At 48.7% G+C, this 19,855-nt stretch overlaps 1 protein-coding gene across 3 annotated transcripts in view; it reads right to left on the bottom strand.

Annotated features, from left to right (window-relative positions):
* The window catches only part of LOC135714789 (phosphatidylinositol-binding clathrin assembly protein LAP-like), a 123,783-nt gene that overhangs the window by 17,234 nt on the left and 86,694 nt on the right, over positions 1-19,855 (bottom strand). For 2 of the 3 annotated variants that reach the window (XM_065238157.1, XM_065238158.1), the window contains exons 8-9: positions 2,398-2,500; positions 1,558-1,647 (exon numbers count right to left, since the gene is read on the bottom strand). In XM_065238157.1, the coding sequence (XP_065094229.1) occupies positions 1,558-1,647; positions 2,398-2,500 (193 nt within the window). The remainder of the gene's footprint in view (positions 1-1,557; positions 1,648-2,397; positions 2,501-19,855) is intronic. The other variant, XM_065238159.1, reaches the window with a different exon arrangement.

The following is a 19,855-nucleotide window of genomic DNA, read 5'->3' as shown; positions in this document are numbered from 1 at the left end:
GGCAATAAAGGAAATGGTGACGGGCATCAAATCCGCCATTATTGCTGCCGAACGTGAACAGGATGCGCTGAGGACGAGGTCCGTAACTTCCGAAAGGGCACTGATCGAGAAAGCAGAGTGCTGATTGAACCAGCGACCGAAACGGATGTGTTTTGTTTCTTCTGTGTTTTTTTTTGCTGCTGAAAACCTTTTCGCATGCGTTTTGTTCTCGAGTGACTGGAGGTGAACTGGTGATCGCATTTAAAAGTTTTGAATACCATGCGTGATTTTTTTTTTTTTTTTTTTTTGATCTCTTGTTGCTTATGCAATGGTGCTTGGTGTGGTATTGCGTTTTTCTTTGTTGCCCCGTACAACCTCTATCACGCTGATATATTTTTCTGTTGCTGCGATGAGCAACTTCTTTGTGTGGTGTTAAAGAAGACAGTCCGAAAATACATGACCTTGATTATGCGTGGAGTGCGTTCTTTTGTACGTACGAGGTAGAAGAGCGTTATCAGTGATTGCGGTGGTTCAAGGAAAATTAAATAAAGGATTTCTGAAAACATGACGCTGCAAAGTCTCTAGGCCAATCGGGTGAGATCTTTCCATTTTATCTATTTATATTTTATTTTTTGTCACTGATTTATCAAATGCTCTATATTGACGAATAGAGTTACCAAATCATTCACCCTCCCACTAACACAACTCTTTCCTTCCTGTGACACCTATGAAGGTAGTATGGGTTCCCTGCACCTTCTTAAGTAGATGTTGGATTAACTTTCCCTCCCTTCCCCTGCGATTGTAAGGATGTGGCCAGGTGTATAATGCGATGCTTCTATTGTAGATTTTATTTTCGTGTGGGGAAAATCACTAATCCCAAGTGATATTTTCTGCGTCAACACTCGATATTTTCTGCAAAACGTATTAGTTGACCATTATATAGCCACCCACGATTTGTACAATCGCATATGCTATGCTATGCTATGCTATGCTATGCTATGCTCTAATGCCAAAGATGATGATTAATAAACACATATAACCATTTCAATAGAACCTCAATGGTTGTTTGCTTTTTCAATTGAGCCTGTTGATGCTGATAATTAAGAATGTAGATAAATCAAGTAGATGACCATATTGCCAATCAACAACATTGTAAATTATTAATTTCAATGACTTGGGTAAGGTGTGGCCAGATGGATCATCTACATGATTTATTTATATGTTTGTTGGTCAACATCAACAGGATGAATGTAGACACAATGCTGGTTCAAACCATCATTGTTTTGCATGGAATTGACATTGACAAAGAAACAAATTAATAAATTTACTAGCTGATCCATCTTGCTCCGTTACCCATCTTTTCCCACATATTCCCAAAACTTAGAAATTATGAGAACCTTTAAGGTGATCTTGCCGATCTTGCCCTGTGAATTGTATAATTTTAATCATCAAATTTAATCAATAAAGTTAGGGAGAAGTACCAGACTCAGACAAAATTTGTTGAATAATATTTTTTATATCTACATATTACAACTTATTATGCGTGATATATTATAATACACATACAAGTTTACTTACCTGTAGGATGTATGATGACACTACGGGATAGGAAGTGTGTACAATTGGATGTATAGTGCTAGGGGCATGAAGAACAGTCATACCTTGCGCCTTATTGTTTATATGTAGTTTAAACACATGGTTTAAAACAATGTAATTTGTTGAATACAAAGCAACATAAATTATGAACCGAAAAAAAGAAAAAAAAGAAGAAAATACAAAATAACACGAGAAAATTAAAAATTAGGAATAGCAATAAAACTACTTCAAACTATAACCACCTTTTTTAAAACTGGAAAGAATTTGATTACAATAGAAAATAGAATGGAAACAGAAAGTAACGTTGCAAGTTCATTATTTACATACGAAATTCTTCACATGCTCAATAAACTCAATACTATTTTTACGGCGGATTTTTTTATCGCCTCTGTTTTTGAGCGTGTGATCTCAATTTTCATCCATATTTAATGTAACTTGTTTCGAAAAACCACAAAAAATCAAGGAATAATTAAGTGACATTAATCATCATTTAATTAACCATCATCAATTAACCATCATGAATGCAAAATCGAAAAAAAAAAAAATGCGCAAACACAGAATTGAATATACAAGATTCATGTGGTACTAAAATAAAATAAAAAAATGCAGTAAAAGACCGATTTTAAGAACAAACCAGTTTTGGCTTTTTTTCAATTTATCTACAAATTCGAATTGCAAGTCTGATAATCTGACCACGTTCAGAACTTAATAGCTATCCGGAAAGTTTAAAAAAATATCAAAAAGGTGGGTTCGAGATTATCATTTAAAATGTGTGGCCGGAATCGGACACATGCTGTATCTCCCTCATTTGTACAAACTTACCATAGGCTTATAACCCGTCTGATTAGTTGCTGGTTGTGGTTGAGGAGACCATCCTGCTGAGCCCGGTTTTGCAGTATTTTTAGGCGAATTCCATTGGACATTTCTAATGAAAGAGAACGAAAGGTTAAAGAATCGAAAATGTTTTGATCTTCACAATTAATAAAAAAATTAAAAAAACTGAAGCATGCAAAAACGTTAGTACTAACGCGAAGACGTACGATCCAGTGAACAAATCGAAGTACATATTAGCCATAGTAACAAAACTTATTCGATCACATTTTTGATTCTTCAGCATTGATTAAACTCCACTGCATATGCACGATTTTCATGTGAAGTAACGTTTAGTTAGATAATGTTCTGCTTTTACCAAATTATTATTCAACTACGGACCAATTAACCCCAGTGATTGTTTTGTTGTTGTTGTTGTTGTTGTTGTTGTTGTTATTGTTGTTGTTGATACTAACGAAGAGCACGCACATTAGGGTGCGAATGAATGTTATTTTTTTTTAAACAGACATATTCAAAATGTTTATGACTTGAAAAAAGACCCTACGCGGTAAGAAAAAACAGTACCCAACGGCCAGTTAACTTTTGACTAGTTTGTCTCCTTTTCTCCTTCTAATGTTGTCAAAAACGGAGGAGCAAAACCACCCAACAGAGGTAGTAAAGTGCGGGAACCCAACATTGAGTATAATCATATTTACCTACTTTTGGGTACAACTAACTTACTTTTAGGTCCCTACGATTTGGTCAGAGAGCGTATAGGGCGTCGTTTTGCCAATTTGGCCGTGGTACATTTCGAGTATGAGAGAGTGATTGCAGTTAGATCAAAAGTGCCTGAGAAAAAAACAAGTGCGGATTACCCGGAGTTGCGATAGTGAAGGAATGATCACAGACAAGCAGGCATAACATGCTTAAGATGGTCATCGAAATCGGTTTTAAAAGTCAATTTAAATGTTTCTTAGTTGATAGTACCGCCACTTGTGGCGCAAATAACCAATTCCTTGACCATAAATGCGTTCTTTCATAATAACACTGCCGGCCAGTGGGGGTTTGTAAGGATCACACACACACACACGCACACAGACACACACACACACACACACACGCACACACACACACACACACACACAAACACACACACACACAAACACAAACACACACACACACTCACACACACACACACACACACACACACACACACACACACACACACACACACACACACACACACACACACACACACACACACACACACACACACACACACACACACACACACACACACACACACACACACACACACACACACACACACACACACACACACACACACACACACACACACACACACACACACACACACACACACACACACACACACACACACACACACACACACACACACACACACACACACACACACACACACACACACACACACACACACACACACACACACACACACACACACACACACACACACACACACACACACACACACACACACACACACACACACACACACACACACACACACACACACACACACACACACACACACACACACACACACACACACACACACACACACACACACACACACACACACACACACACACACACACACACACACACACACACACACACACACACACACACACACACACAGGCTACAAATGGTGAATTGACAACCTGGGAAGAGCGTTTTTCCTATCTCTGGTCCTCACAAGTTCCTACCTCACACCTCCCCGTGGTGTAGCCTGGGCAATGTTGTCCTTCTGACAATAGCAAAGTGAGGGGGTGCGACGCGAACACTGGCGCGGTAACCATAACACGGCGATCGAGGAAATGCTTCGTCAACCCGCAGGAGTGCCAACCGGCACATTAGGATCGACGCCAGTAAGATCCTTATTATGGCATACTGGACACGGCATGGAACTATGGACACGACACGGTACAATGGATTGGATACCACGCTACAGGGCTGACAGTCGTGCTATTCTGCTCCCTAAGTAAAGAAGGGTGACACCTTCTTGAAATGGCGAGTGGGCTAATAGTGCGGCTGCCCCCGTCCCGGTAAAACCTTGGCAGGCCTCCGGATACGTTCAAAACTCGTCACCAATTGGTGATTGGTGATTAGTAGACTCAGATGTAACATTCCTGACTTACGCCGATCTGGCTCTGAACACGGCCCCCATGAAGGACCGTGTCAACCCTAGCATGGCCTCCCTGCTTGCATAGATAACCATGGGATCACGATAGGCGACTACATACAACGAGTGGAGATAGCGGCCCGGAGGGGGGACCCAACAGAATGGAGAAAAACGGAGAAAAAAACAAAAAAGAAGAAAATGAGAAAACCCAAAAAAATATGAAGGACGACGGCAAGACGCCAGAAATGGAAAACGGAGGAGCGAACGTGTTCGCAAGGAGCGGGATATTGCAGAGATCACCAGTGTTGAACCTGGAGGCAACAGCGAGTTCCAACAGCAGCAGTAAGCCCCAAGGTGAGCAGCAAGGACACCAAGGAGAGCTAGGTCTTATGCTAAGCCAGGTGTTCACACCGAAATCCAGCAGTAGCACACCCCAAGAAGGATTGCAGCTTGGGAAGACCAAATTGATGGAGGTCAGGAGGAGGATCAATGAACTCCATGACTTCATCAAGGATAAGAGCAACGTCCACAAGGCAATAAAGGAAATGGTGACGGGCATCAAATCCGCCATTATTGCTGCCGAACGTGAACAGGATGCGCTGAGGACGAGGTCCGTAACTGCCGAAAGGGCACTGATCGAGGCCAAGGAGAAAGCAGCAGCTGAAATACAGGAGACGCCAAAGGGACCTCGAAATCCACGCTCGGAGAAGAGGAAAAGGGAAACTCCAGGAGAGGAAGAGGAGTTGAAAAAAGTCAAGAACGACAAAGAAGACAACAAGGAGGAAGGCTGGCGTACCGTCGAGAAGCCAAAGGAGAAGTGGAAAAAACGGAAGGAAAAAGACATGAAGAAGAAAGCTGAACAGAAGAAGGTGATACCCAGGACTCGTCGGGAGCGAAGTAAGGGCGATGCTCTGATCGTCGAAGCTAAGGACAAAACGTCGTATGCAGCACTCCTCCGGAAGGTACGAGAGGATCCGGAGTTGAAGCAACTAGGAGAGAACGTGGTGAAAACCAGGCGAACCCAGAAAGGCGAGATCCTCTTTGAGCTGAAGAAGAATCCTGCTATCAAGAGCTCAGCCTTCAAGGAGCTCGTCGAAAAGTCTCTTGGCGAAGGGGCGAGCGTAAGAGCTCTATCCCAGGAGACAGTGGTCGAGTGCAGGGACCTGGACGAGATCACCACAGAAGAGGAGCTAAGAAGTGCGTTGAGAGTGCACTGCGATCTGGGAGATGTCCCGATGTCAATCCGCATGAGGAAGGCGTACGGCGGCATGCAAACGGCGGTTATACGGCTTTCGACAGCTGCAGCGAATAAGCTGTTGGAGACGGGCAAGGTCAAGGTTGGCTGGTCATTGTGCTCGCTGAAAGCCACTCCTCGGGTTACCAAGCAATTGGAGCGATGCTTCAAGTGCATGGGATTCGGTCACCAGGCGAGGAACTGCAATGGCCCTGACAGATCTGATCTGTGCAGGAAATGCGGAGAGAAAGGCCATATTGCAAGAGGCTGCACGAAGCATCCGAGGTGTATGCTCTGCAAAAAAGAGGACGGTGACGATCATACGACGGGAGGCTTCAAATGCCTAGCATACAAAAAGGCGATGGCAGGCCAACAGTAATGGAGGTAACCCAAATAAACCTCAATCATTGCGACATTGCTCAGCAACTGTTGTGGCAGTCGACAACAGAAACAAAGTGCGACGTTGCAATCATTGCGGAACCGTATCGAGTCCCTCCCGATAACGGTAACTGGGTTGCGGATAGAGCTGGGATGGCAGCTATACAAGTTATGGGCAGATACCCCATTCAAGAAGTGGTTGCGAGCTCATACGAAGGCTTCGTCATCGCCAAAATCAACGGAATCTTCATGTGTAGTTGTTACGCACCCCCCAGATGGACGATTGAGAAGTTCTACAAGATGCTTGATGGACTTACCGAAGAGCTGGTCGGACGACGACCGGTAGTCATCGGAGGAGACTTCAATGCTTGGGCAGTGGAGTGGGGAAGCAGGTGTTCCAATGCAAGAGGGCACAGTCTGCTGGAAGCTCTGGCAAAACTGGAAGTTATGCTGGCCAATAAAGGCACCAGCAGCACTTTTCGCAGAGATGGCCGAGAATCCATTATCGACGTTACTTTCTGCAGTCCGTCGCTGATGGCAAACATGGATTGGAGAGTGTGCGAAGGATATACCCATAGCGACCATCAGGCGATACGATATGGCATCGGTCAACGGAATACTGTGGCAGTACGGAGGACGAGAACTTGTGACCGAAAGTGGAAGACGAAAGCTTTCGACAAGGATTTGTTCGTTGAGGCACTTCGTGTGGACGGGAGTCCCGTAGATCTAAATGCGGACGAGCTGACAGAAACGTTAGTGAGAGCATGTGACACGACCATGCCGAGGAAACTGGAGCCAAATAACAGACGGCGTCCAGTCTACTGGTGGAACGAGGCACTTAGTACTCTCCGCGCTAGTTGTCTCAGAGCCAGAAGACGTGTTCAGAGAGCAAGAACGGAAGCAGACAGAGAGGAACGAAGAGAAGTGTTTCGAGCGGCTAGGGCCGCTTTTAAACGAGTGATTAAGCAGAGCAAGTCGAACTGTTTTAAGGAGCTGTGTCAAGACGCTGATGCCAACCCCTGGGGCGACGCATACCGAGTCGTGATGGCGAAGATCAGAGGTCCAACGATGCCCGCTGAAATGTGCCCAGAGAAGCTGAAAGTCATCGTGGAAGGACTTTTCCCGAAGCACGACCCAACAACCTGGCCACCTACACCGTACGGAGAAAGAGAGGGAGATAACGTCGAAATCACCAACGAGGAGCTCGTAGTAGTGGCGAAAGGATTGAAGGTGAAGAAAGCTCCCGGTCCGGATGGAATCCCCAACGTAGCGTTGAAAGCGGCGATCCAGTCATCCCCGGACATGTTCAGGATGGTGCTGCAGAAATGCCTGAACGAGGGTCACTTCCCTGACAGGTGGAAGATACAGAAGCTAGTGTTGCTGACGAAACCAGGAAAACCGCCGGGGGATCCAGCATCATACAGGCCTATATGCCTGCTGGATACACTCGGAAAACTCTTGGAGAGGATCATCCTAAACAGGCTGACGAAATACACGGAGAGTGAGCACGGATTGTCGGAGAGGCAGTTCGGATTCCGGAAAGGGAGATCGACGGTGGATGCAATTCGGACAGTGGTCGAGAGAGCTGAAAAGGCGTCCAAACAGAAGCGGAGAGGGGATCGATATTGCGCCGTCATAACGATCGACGTCAAGAATGCGTTCAACAGCGCCAGCTGGGAGGCCATCGCCGAAGCACTGCATAGAATGAGGGTCCCTGACTACCTGTGCAGGATCCTGAGGAGTTATTTCCAGAACCGGGTTCTGGTCTACGAGACAGACATGGGACAGAGATCGATTAGGATCACAGCGGGAGTTCCACAAGGCTCCATCCTTGGTCCAACGCTCTGGAACGGGATGTACAACGGCGTGCTAACGCTGAAACTGCCCAAAGGAGTTGAGATCGTTGGCTTTGCGGACGACGTCGTCTTGACGGTAACAGGCGAGAAGCTGGAAGAGGTGGAAGTGTTGTCAACCGAGGCAATCGACATGATTGGTAACTGGATGAAAGGAGCGAAGCTGCAAATAGCCCACCACAAAACGGAAGTGTTATTGGTCAGTAACTGTAAAGCGGTACAGCGGGCGGAAATCACCGTCGGGGAGCACACCATAGCCTCGAAGCGTGTGTTAAAATACCTGGGAGTGATGATCGATGACCGGCTAAACTTCAACAGCCACGTCGAATATGCCTGTGAGAAGGCTTCGAAGGCCATCAACGCGATAGCTAGAATCATGCCGAACAACGCTGGTCCCAGCAGTAGCAAGAGGCGTCTTCTGGCCAGCGTGTCATCATCGATACTGAGATATAGAGGTCCAGCCTGGGTTCCAGCGCTGGAAACGAAGCAGAACCAAAGGAAACTGAGCAGTACGTTCCGGCTTATGGCCATGCGAGTCGTGAGTGCGTACAGAACCATCTCGTCGGAAGCAGTATGCGTTATCGCCGGTATGATCCCTATCGGCATCACCCTGGCGGAGGACAGTGAGTGCTACAGGCAGAGAGAAGCCGGAAGAGTACGGAAAGTTGTGAGAGTGGAGTCATTGGCTAAGTGGCAACAGGAGTGGAACACGACGGAGAACGATAGATGGACACATAGACTAATACCGATTCTTTCGACCTGGGTGAACAGAAAACACGGAGAAGTCAATTTCCACCTAACGCAGTTCCTGTCTGGCCACGGCTGCTTCAGGAAATACCTGCATCGGTTCGGACACGCAGCGTCACCCCTCTGTCCGGAGTGTGGCAACGTCGATGAAACGCCGGAGCATGTGGTCTTTGACTGTCCAAGGTTCGAGGCAGTGCGAACGGAGATGCCCGTCCTTAACGTGGAGAATGTCGTTGATGAAATGTGTCGAGAGGAGGACTCTTGGAATGCCGTCAGCAGGGCAGTCACGCAGATTATGTCAGAGCTGCAGCGTAAATGGAGAGAAGAGCAGCGATCTAGCAACGCCAGCTAGCGCTGAGAGTACGACAAGTGCATGAGCACAGCCACCCCCCGAAGTAGTCGCTTCACAGTGGTCCCGGGGGGATCCAGGCAGAGGAGAGAGTAAGGAATGGGTTTTAGTGGAGCTGCACTAGGCAACTAGTGGATACCACACCGTGCCACCTTCACTACAGGCCAGGCTTCTTGAAGCTTTCCTAAACCTTACTATAAAAAAAAAAAAACACACACACACTCTCACACACACACACACACACACACACACACACACACACACACACACAAACACACACACACACACACACACACACACACACACACACACACACACACAAACACACACACACACACACACACACACACACACAAACACACACACACACACACACACACACACACACACACACACACACACACACACACACACACACACACACACACACACACACACACACACACACACACACACACACACACACACACACACACACACACACACAATTCGGTTGAGGTGTTCGGCTTTGTGTTCGGGTTCATATTTTTCGGACGTGGTAGTGGTGTCAGAATTTTTATGAAATTTTAAAGGGATGAAATTTTATGAAATTATTTTCAAATTATACCAAAAATTTATAAACATGGAATGTGGGTATTTTGATATGTGGAAGCTGTCTCGAGGTTAAAATCGAAGATTGTCGTCCTTTTGAAATCCAAGATGGCGGAGCGAAATTCAAGATGGCGATCTTTTCGTGATAGTTTATCATGTGAAATCATGCAAAATGGGTACAAACACACAAACACACACACACAGGGCTACAAATGGTGAGTTGACAACCTAGCTCTGGTTCTCATAAGTTCCTACCTCACGCCTCCCCGTGGTGTAGCCTGGGTAATGTTGTCCTTCTGACAATAGCAAAGTGAGGGGGTGCGACGCGAACACTGGCGCGGTTACCATAACACGTCGATAGAGGAAATGCTTCGTCAACCCGCAGGAGTGCCAACCGGCACATTAGGATCGACGCCAGTAAGATCCTTATTACGGCATACTGGACACGGCATGGAACTATGGACACGACACGGTACAATGGATTGGAACCACGCTACAGGGCTGACAGTCGTGCTATTCTGCTCCCTAAGTAAAGAAGGGTGACACCTTCTTGAAATGGCGAGTGGGCTAATAGTGCGGCTGCCCCCGTCCCGGTAAAACCTTGACAGGCCTCCGGAAACGTTCAAAACTCGTCACCAATTGGTGATGTGATTGGTGAGTAGTAGGCTCAGATGTAACATTCCTGACATACGCCGATCTGGCTCTGAACACGGCCCCCATGAAGGACCGTGTCAACCCTAGCATTACCTCCCTGCTTGCATAGATAACCATGGGATCACGATAGGAGACTGCATACAACGAGTGGAGATAGCGGCCCGAAGGGGGGACCCATCAGAATGGAAAAAATTGGAGAAAAAAACAAAAATGAAGAAAAAGAAAAAACCAAAAAAATATGAAGAATGACGGCAAGACGCCAGACAGTGAAAACGGAGGAGCAAACGTGTTCGCAAGGAGTGGGATATTGCAGAGATCACCAGTGTCGAACCTGGGGGTCACTGCGAGTTCCAGCAGCAGCAGTAAGTTTCAAGAAGAGCAGCCAGGCGTTGGGCTAAGCCAGATATTCACACCAATATCCAGTAGTAGCAAATCCCAAGAACTGCAGCTCGGGAGAACCAAAATGACGGAGGTCAGGAGGAAGATCGATGATCTCTATGTGTTCGTGAAGAATGAAAACAACGTACACAAAGAGATCAAGCAACTTGTGACCGGTATCAAATCCGGCATAACAGTGGCAGATCGGGAATGTCAAGAGTGGAGAAAAAGAGCCGAAAATGCCGAAAAGGCTCTGCTGGAGGCCAAGGAGAGCATAAGACTGGCTCAAGCACATGAGACGCCGAAGGGACCCACAAATCCACGTCCTGAAAAGAGAGATAGGGACACGCCAGGAGATGAGGAGGAACCCAAAAAACGCAGGGACGACGAGGAAGGCATCAAGGAGATGGGAGAAAATGGTGCATGGCGTAAAGTCGAGAACCAGAAGGAGAGGAAGAAAAAACAGAAGGAAGATGAAGTGAGGAAGAAGGAAAAGGAAGCGAGGAAGAAGGAAGAGAAGAAGAAGGAAGACAGGAAGAATAAGGAGAAGCCTAGGCCTCGTAGGGAGAGAAGCAAGGGTGACGCTCTGGTTGTTGAGGCGAAGGACAAAACGTCCTACGCAGCACTCCTCTGGAAAGTGAGAGAGGATCCGGAGTTGAAACAACTAGGCGAGAACGTGGTGAAAACCAGGCGAACCCAGAAAGGCGAGATGCTATTCGAGCTGAAAAGGGACCCTACGGTTAAGAGCGCAGCTTTTAAGGAGCTCGTCGAAAAATCTCTTGGCGAGACGGTGAACGTAAGAGCCTTATCCCAGGAGTCAGTGGTAGAGTGCAGGGATCTGGACGAGATCACAACAGAAGACGAGTTGAAAAGTGCGCTGAAGGTGCAATGCAACCTGGGAGACGTACCGATGGAAATTCGGTTGAGAAAGGCGTATGCACGCAGACGGCCTCGATACGACTTTCTTCGGACGCAGCTAACGAGCTGCTGAAGACTGGCCGAATCAAGGTTGGGTGGTCAGTATGCCCGTTGAAAGCTATTCCTCGGGTATCTAAGAAAATGGAGAGATGCTACAAATGCATGGGCTTCGGTCACCAGGCGAGACACTGCAAAGGCCCTGACCGATCTGATCTGTGCAGGAAATGCGGAGAGAAGGGGCACGTTGCAAAAGACTGTACAAAGCAACCGAGGTGCATGCTCTGCAAAAAGGAGGACGGAATGGCCATGTGACGGGAAGTTTCAGGTGCCCTGAGTTCAAGAAGGCGATGGTGGGCCAGCAATAATGAAGGTAACCCAAATAAATCTCAATCATTGTAACACAGCACAGCAACTGTTGTGGCAGTCAACAACGGAAACAAAGTGCGACGTTGCAATCATTGCAGAGCCATACCGAGTCCCTCTCGATAATGGTAACTGGGTGGCGGATAGAGCAGGAATGGCGGCCATACAAGTCATGGGCAGGTATCCCATTCAACAAGTGGTGGCAAGCTCATACGAAGGTTTCGTGATCGCCAAAATCAATGGAATCTATGTATGTAGTTGCTACGCACCCCCGAGATGGACAATTGCTTCAAGTGCATGGGATTCGGTCACCAGGCGAGGAACTGCAATGGCCCTGACAGATCTGATCTGTGCAGGAAATGCGGAGAGAAAGGCCATATTGCAAGAGGCTGCACGAAGCATCCGAGGTGCATGCTCTGCAAAAAAGAGGACGGTGACGATCATACGACGGGAGGCTTCAAATGCCTAGCATACAAAAAGGCGATGGCAGGCCAACAGTAATGGAGGTAACCCAAATAAACCTCAATCATTGCGACATTGCTCAGCAACTGTTGTGGCAGTCGACAACAGAAACAAAGTGCGACGTTGCAATCATTGCGGAACCGTATCGAGTCTCTCCCGATAACGGTAACTGGGTGGCGGATAGAGCTGGGATGGCTGCTATACAAGTTATGGGCAGATACCCCATTCAAGAAGTGGTTGCGAGCTCATAGGAAGGCTTCGTGATCGCCAAAATCAACGGAATCTTCATGTTGTTACGCACCCCCCAAATGGACGATGGAGAAGTTCCACGAGATTCTGGATGGACTTACCGAAGAGCTTGTCGGACGACGACCGGTAGTCATCGGAGGAGACTTCAATGCTTGGGCAGTGGAGTGGGGAAGCAGGTGTTCCAATGCAAGAGGGCACAGTCTGCTGGAAGCTCTGGCAAAACTGGAAGTTATGCTGGTCAATAAAGGCACCAGCAGCACTTTTCGCAGAGATGGCCGAGAATCCATTATCGACGTTACTTTCTGCAGTCCGTCGCTGATGGCAAACATGGATTGGAGAGTGTGCGAAGGATATACCCATAGCGACCATCAGGCGATACGATATGGCATCGACCAACGGAATACGGTGGCAGTACGGAGGACGAGAACTTGTGACCGAAAGTGGAAGACGAAAGCTTTCGACAAGGATTTGTTCGTTGAGGCACTTCGTGTGGACGGGAGTCCCGTAGATCTAAATGCGGACGAGCTGACAGAAACGTTAGTGAGAGCATGTGACACGACCATGCCGAGGAAACTGGAGCCAAATAACAGACGGCGTCCAGTCTACTGGTGGAACGAGGCACTTAGCACTCTCCGCGCTAGTTGTCTCAGAGCCAGAAGACGTGTTCAGAGAGCAAGAACGGAAGCAGACAGAGAAGAACGAAGAAAAGTGTTTCGAGCGGCCAGGGCCGCACTTAAACGAGAGATTAAGCAGAGCAAGTCGAACTGTTTTAAGGAGCTGTGTCGAGACGCTGATGCCAACCCCTGGGGCGACGCATACCGAGTCGTGATGGCGAAGATCAGAGGTCCAACGATGCCCGCTGAAATGTGCCCAGAGAAGCTGAAAGTCATCGTGGAAGGACTTTTCCCCAAGCACGACGCAACAACCTGGCCACCTACACCGTACGGAGAAGGAGAGGGAGATAACGTCGAAGTCACCAACGAGGAACTCGTAGCAGTGGCGAAAAGATTGAAGGTGAAGAAAGCTCCCGGTCCGGATGGAATCCGCAACGTAGCGTTGAAAGCGGCGATCCAGTCATCACCGGACATGTTCAGGATGGTGCTGCAGAAATGCCTGAACGAGGGTCACTTCCCTGACAGGTGGAAGATACAGAAGCTAGTGTTGCTGCCGAAACCAGGAAAACCGCCGGGGGATCCAGCATCATACAGGCCTATATGCCTGCTGGATACACTCGGAAAACTCTTGGAGAGGATCATCCTAAACAGGCTGACGAAATACACGGAGAGTGAGCACGGATTGTCGGAGAGGCAGTTCGGATTCCGGAAAGGGAGATCGACGGTGGATGCAATTCGGACAGTGGTCGAGAGAGCTGAAAAGGCGTCCAAACAGAAGCGGAGAGGAGATCGATATTGCGCCGTGATAACGATCGACGTCAAGAATGCGTTCAACAGGGCCAGCTGGGAGGCCATCACCGAAGCACTGCATAGAATGAGGGTCCCTGACTACCTGTGCAGGATCCTGAGGAGTTATTTCCAGAACCGGGTTCTGGTCTACGAGACAGACATGAGACAGAGATCGATTAGGATCACAGCGGGAGTTCCACAAGGCTCCATCCTTGGTCCAACGCTCTGGAAAGGGATGTACAACGGCGTGCTAACGCTGAAACTGCCCAAAGCAGTTGAGATCGTTGGCTTTGCGGACGACGTCGTCTTGACGGTAACAGGCGAGACGCTGGAAGAGGTGGAAGTGTTGTCAACCGAGGCAATCGACATGATTGGTAACTGGATGAAAGGAGCGAAGCTGCAAATAGCCCACCACAAAACGGAAGTGTTATTGGTCAGTAACTGTAAAGCGGTACAGCGGGCAGAAATTACCGTCGGGGAGCACACCATAGCCTCGAAGCGTGTGTTAAAATACCTGTGAGTGATGATCAATGACCGGCTAAACTTCAACAGCCACGTCGAATATGCCTGTGAGAAGGCTTCGAAGGCCATCAACGCGATAGCTTGAATCATGCCAAACAACGCTGGTCCCAGCAGTAGCAAGAGGCGTCTTCTGGCCAGCGTGTCATCATCGATACTGAGATATAGAGGTCCAGCCTGGGTTCCAGCGCTGGAAACGAAGCAGAACCAAAGGAAACTGAGCAGTACGTTCCGGCTCATGGCCATGCGAGTCGTGAGTGCGTACAGAACCATCTCGTCGGAAGCAGTATGCGTTATCGCCGGTATGATCCCTATCGGCATCACCCTGGCGGAGGACAGCGAGTGCTACAGGCAGAGAGAAGCCGGAAGAGTACGGAAACTTGTGATAGTGGAGTCATTGGCTAAGTGGCAAAAGGAGTGGAACACGACGGAGAACGGTAGATGGACACATAGACTAATACCGATTCTTTCGACCTGGGTGAACAGAAAACACGGAGAAGTCAATTTCCACCTAACGCAGTTCCTGTCTGGCCACGGCTGCTTCAGGAAATACCTGCATCGGTTCGGACACGCAGCGTCACCCCTCTGTCCGGAGTGTGGCAACGTCGATGAAACGCCGGAGCATGTGGTCTTTGACTGTCCAAGGTTCGAGGCAGTGCGAACGGAGATGCCCGTCCTTAACGTGGAGAATGTCGTTGATGAAATGTGTCGAGAGGAGGACTCTTGGAATGCCGTCAGCAGGGCAGTCACGCAGATTATGTCAGAGCTGCAGCGTAAATGGAGAGAAGAGCAACGATCTAGCAACGCCAGCTAGCGCTGAGAGTACGACAAGTGCATGAGCACAGCCACCCCCCAAAGTAGTCGCTTCACAGTGGTCCCGGGGGATCCAGGCAGAGGAGAGAGTAAGGAATGGGTTTTAGTGGAGCTGCACTAGGGAACTAGTGGATACCACACCGCGCCACCTTCAGTGCAGGCTTCTTGAAACTTTCCTAAACCTTGCTTTAAAAAAAAAAAAACACAGACACACACAGACAAATACACACACACACACACACACACACACACACACACACACACACACACACACACACACACACACACACTCACACAGGGCTACAAATGGTGAGTTGACAACCTAGCTCTGGTTCTCACAAGTTCCTACCTCACGCCTCCCCGTGGTGTAGCCTGGGCAATGTTGTCCTTCTGACAATAGCAAAGTGAGGGGGTGCGACGCGAACACTGGCGCGGTAACCATAACACGGCGATAGAGGAAATGCTTCGTCAACCCGCAGGAGTGCCAACCGGCACATTAGGATCGACGCCAGTAAGATCCTTATTACGGCATACTGGATACGGCATGGAACTATGGACACGACACGGTACAATGGATTGGATACCACGCTACAGGGCTGACAGTCGTGCTATTCTGCTCCCTAAGTAAAGAAGGGTGACACCTTCTTGAAATGGCGAGTGGGCTAATAGTGCGGCTGCCCCCGTCCCGGTAAAACCTTGGCAGGCCTCCGGATACGTTCAAAACTCGTCACCAATTGGTGATTGGTGAGTAGTAGGCTCAGATGTAACATTCCTGACTTACGCCGATCTGGCTCTGAACACGGCCCCCATGAAGGACCGTGTCAACCCTAGCATGGCCTCCCTGCTTGCATAGATACCCATGGGATCACGATAGGAGACTACATACAACGAGTGGAGATAGCGGCCCGAAGGGGGGACCCATCAGAATGGATAAAATTGGAGAAAAAAATAAAAATGAAGAAAAAGAAAAAACCAAAAAAAATATGAAGAACGACGGCAATACGCCAGACAGTGAAAACGGAGGAGCAAACGTGTTCGCAAGGAGTGGGATATTGCAGAGATCACCAGTGTCGAACCTGGGGGTCACTGCGAGTTCCAGCAGCAGCAGTAAGTTTCAAGAAGAGCAGCCAGGCGTTGGGCTAAGCCAGATATTCACACCAATATCCAGTAGTAGCAAATCCCAAGAACTGCAGCTCGGGAGAACCAAAATGACGGAGGTCAGGAGGAAGATCGATGATCTCTATGTGTTCGTGAAGGATAAAAACAACGTACACAAAGAGATCAAGCAACTTGTGACCGGTATCAAATCCGGCATAACAGTGGCAGATCGGGAATGTCAAGAGTGGAGAAAAAGGGCCGAAAATGCCGAAAAGGCTCTGCTGGAGGCCAAGGAGAGCATAAGACTGGCTCAAGCACATGAGACTCCGAAGGGACCCACAAATCCACGTCCTGAAAAGAGAGATAGGGACACGCCAGGAGATGAGGAGGAGCCCAAAAAACGCAGGGACGACGAGGAAGGCATCAAGGAGATGGGAGAAAATGGTGCGTGGCGTAAAGTCGAGAACCAGAAGGAGAGGAAGAAAAAACAGAAGGAAGATGAAGTGAGGAAGAAGGAAGAGGAAGCGAGGAGGAAGGAAGAAGAAGCGAGGAAGAAGGAAGAGAAGAAGAAGGAAGACAGGAAGAATAAGGAGAATCCTAGGCCTCGTAGGGAGAGAAGCAAGGGTGACGCTCTGGTTGTTGAGGCGAAGGACAAAACGTCCTACGCAGCACTCCTCCGGAAAGTGAGAGATGATCCGGAGTTGAAACACTTAGGCGAGAATGTGGTGAAAACCAGGCGAACCCAGAAAGGCGAGATGCTATTCGAGCTGAAAAGGGACCCTACGGTTAAGAGCTCAGCTTTTAAGGAGCTCGTCGAAAAATCTCTTGGCGAGACGGTGAACGTAAGAGCCTTATCCCAGGAGTCAGTGGTCGAGTGCAGGGATCTGGACGAGATCACAACAGAAGACGAGTTGAAAAGTGCGCTAAAGGTGCAATGCAACCTGGGAGACGTACCGATGGCAATTCGGTTGAGAAAGGCGTATGGTGGCACGCAGACGGCGTCGATACGACTTTCTTCGGACGCAGCTAACGAGCTGCTGAAGACTGGCCGAATCAAGGTTGGGTGGTCAGTGTGCCCGTTGAAAGCTATTCCTCGGGTATCTAAGAAAATGGAGAGATGCTACAAATGCATGGGCTTCGGTCACCAGGCGAGACACTGCAAAGGCCCTGACAGATCTGATCTGTGCAGGAAATGCGGAGAGAAGGGGCACGTTGCAAAAGACTGTACAAAGCAACCGAGGTGCATGCTCTGCAAAAAGGAGGACGGAAATGGCCATGTGACGGGAAGTTTCAGGTGCCCTGAGTTCAAGAAGGCGATGGTGGGCCAGCAATAATGAAGGTAACCCAAATAAATCTCAATCATTGTAACACAGCACAGCAACTGTTGTGGCAGTCAACAACGGAAACAAAGTGCGACGTTGCAATCATTGCAGAGCCATACCGAGTCCCTCTCGATAATGGTAACTGGGTGGCGGATAGAGCAGGAATGGCGGCCATACAAGTCATGGGCAGGTATCCCATACAACAAGTGGTGGCAAGCTCATATGAAGGTTTCGTGATCGCCAAAATCAATGGAATCTTTGTATGTAGTTGCTACGCACCCCCGAGATGGACAATTGAGCAGTTCCACCAGATGCTAGATGGGCTCACCGAAGAGCTCATTGGACGGAGACCAGTCGTCATCGCAGGAGACTTCAATGCTTGGGCAGTGGATTGGGGGAGCAGATGTACCAACGCAAGAGGGTATAGCCTGCTGGAAGCTCTGGCAAAGTTGAACGTCAGTCTGGCCAACGAAGGAACCATCAGCACCTTCCGCAAAGATGGTAGGGAATCCATTATCGACGTTACTTTCTGCAGTACGTCGCTAATGGCAAATATGAACTGGACGGTGTGCGAGGAGTACACCCATAGTGACCATCAGGCGATCCGGTACAGTATCGGCGAACGAACACCGGTGGAAATGCGGAGGACGAAAGTAAGCGAGCGGAAGTGGAAGACGAAGGCATTCAATAAGGATCTCTTCATCGAAGCTCTAAGGGTAGACAACAGCGTCCCGGGCCTAAGCGCGAATGAGTTGACCGAATTATTAGCAAGGGCATGTGACACAACTATGCCGAGAAAACTGGAGCCAACGAACAGGCGGCGTCCAGCCTACTGGTGGAACGAGGAAATTAGCACCCTCCGTGCTACTTGTCTTCTAGCCAGAAGGCGTGCTCAGAGAGCAAGAACAGAAGCAGACAGAGAGGAGCGCAGGGTGGTGTTCCGAGAGGCCAGGGCTGCACTGAAACGAAAGATAAAGCTGAGCAAGTCAAATAGTTTCAAGGAGTTGTGCCGCGATGCCGATGCCAACCCCTGGGGCAACGCATACCGAGTTGCGATGGCGAAGATCAGAGGCCCAACGATGCCGGTTGAAATGTGTCACAACAAGCTGAAAGTCATCGTGGAGGGACTTTTCCCACAGCATGACCCAACGAACTGGCCACCTACACCATATGGCGAGGTAGATGAAGACAACGTTGAACAAGTCTCCAACGAGGAACTCATAGCAGCAGCGAAAGGGTTGAAAGCGAATAAAGCTCCCGGCCCGGATGGAATTCCCAACGTGGCGTTGAAGGCGGCGATCCAGACGTTCCCGGACATGTTCAGGATGGTGCTGCAGAAATGTCTGGACGATGGTCAGTTCCCTGATAGGTGGAAGGTACAAAAGCTTGTGCTGTTGCCGAAGCCCGGAAAACCGCCGGGGGATCCTGCATCGTATAGGCCAATATGCTTGCTGGATACTGTAGGAAAGCTCTTAGAGAGGATCATCCTCAACAGACTGACGAAATGCACGGAGAGTGAACACGGATTGTCGGAGAGACAGTTTGGATTCCGGAAAGGGAGATCGACGGTGGATGCAATTCGGACAGTGATTGACAGAGCCGAGAAAGCTTCCAAACAGAAGCGGAGAGGAAATCGATACTGCGCCGTGATTACGATCGATGTCAAGAATGCATTCAATAGCGCCAGCTGGGAGGCCATCGCCAAGGCGCTCCATAGAATGAGGGTTCCAGGCTACCTCTGCAGGATTCTAAGTAGTTATTTCCAGAACCGGGTCCTTGTCTACGTGACAGACACGGGGCAGAAATCGCTTAGAATCACGGCGGGGGTTCCCCAAGGCTCCATTCTAGGTCCCACGCTGTGGAACGGAATGTACAATGGCGTGCTGACGCTCAAGCTGCCCAAAGGAGTTGAGATCGTTGGCTTTGCGGACGATGTCGTCTTGACGGTAACCGGTGAGACGCTGGAAGAAG

The sequence above is a fragment of the Ochlerotatus camptorhynchus genome, unplaced genomic scaffold (genome assembly GCF_037179485.1).
Source record: "Ochlerotatus camptorhynchus isolate MF236.1 unplaced genomic scaffold, CSIRO-AGI_Acam_v1.1 ptg000724l, whole genome shotgun sequence".
Taxonomy (NCBI): Eukaryota; Metazoa; Arthropoda; class Insecta; order Diptera; family Culicidae; genus Ochlerotatus; species Ochlerotatus camptorhynchus.
The sequence above is the reverse complement of the archived record's forward strand: the minus strand, read 5'-3'. Positions and strand labels throughout refer to the sequence as shown.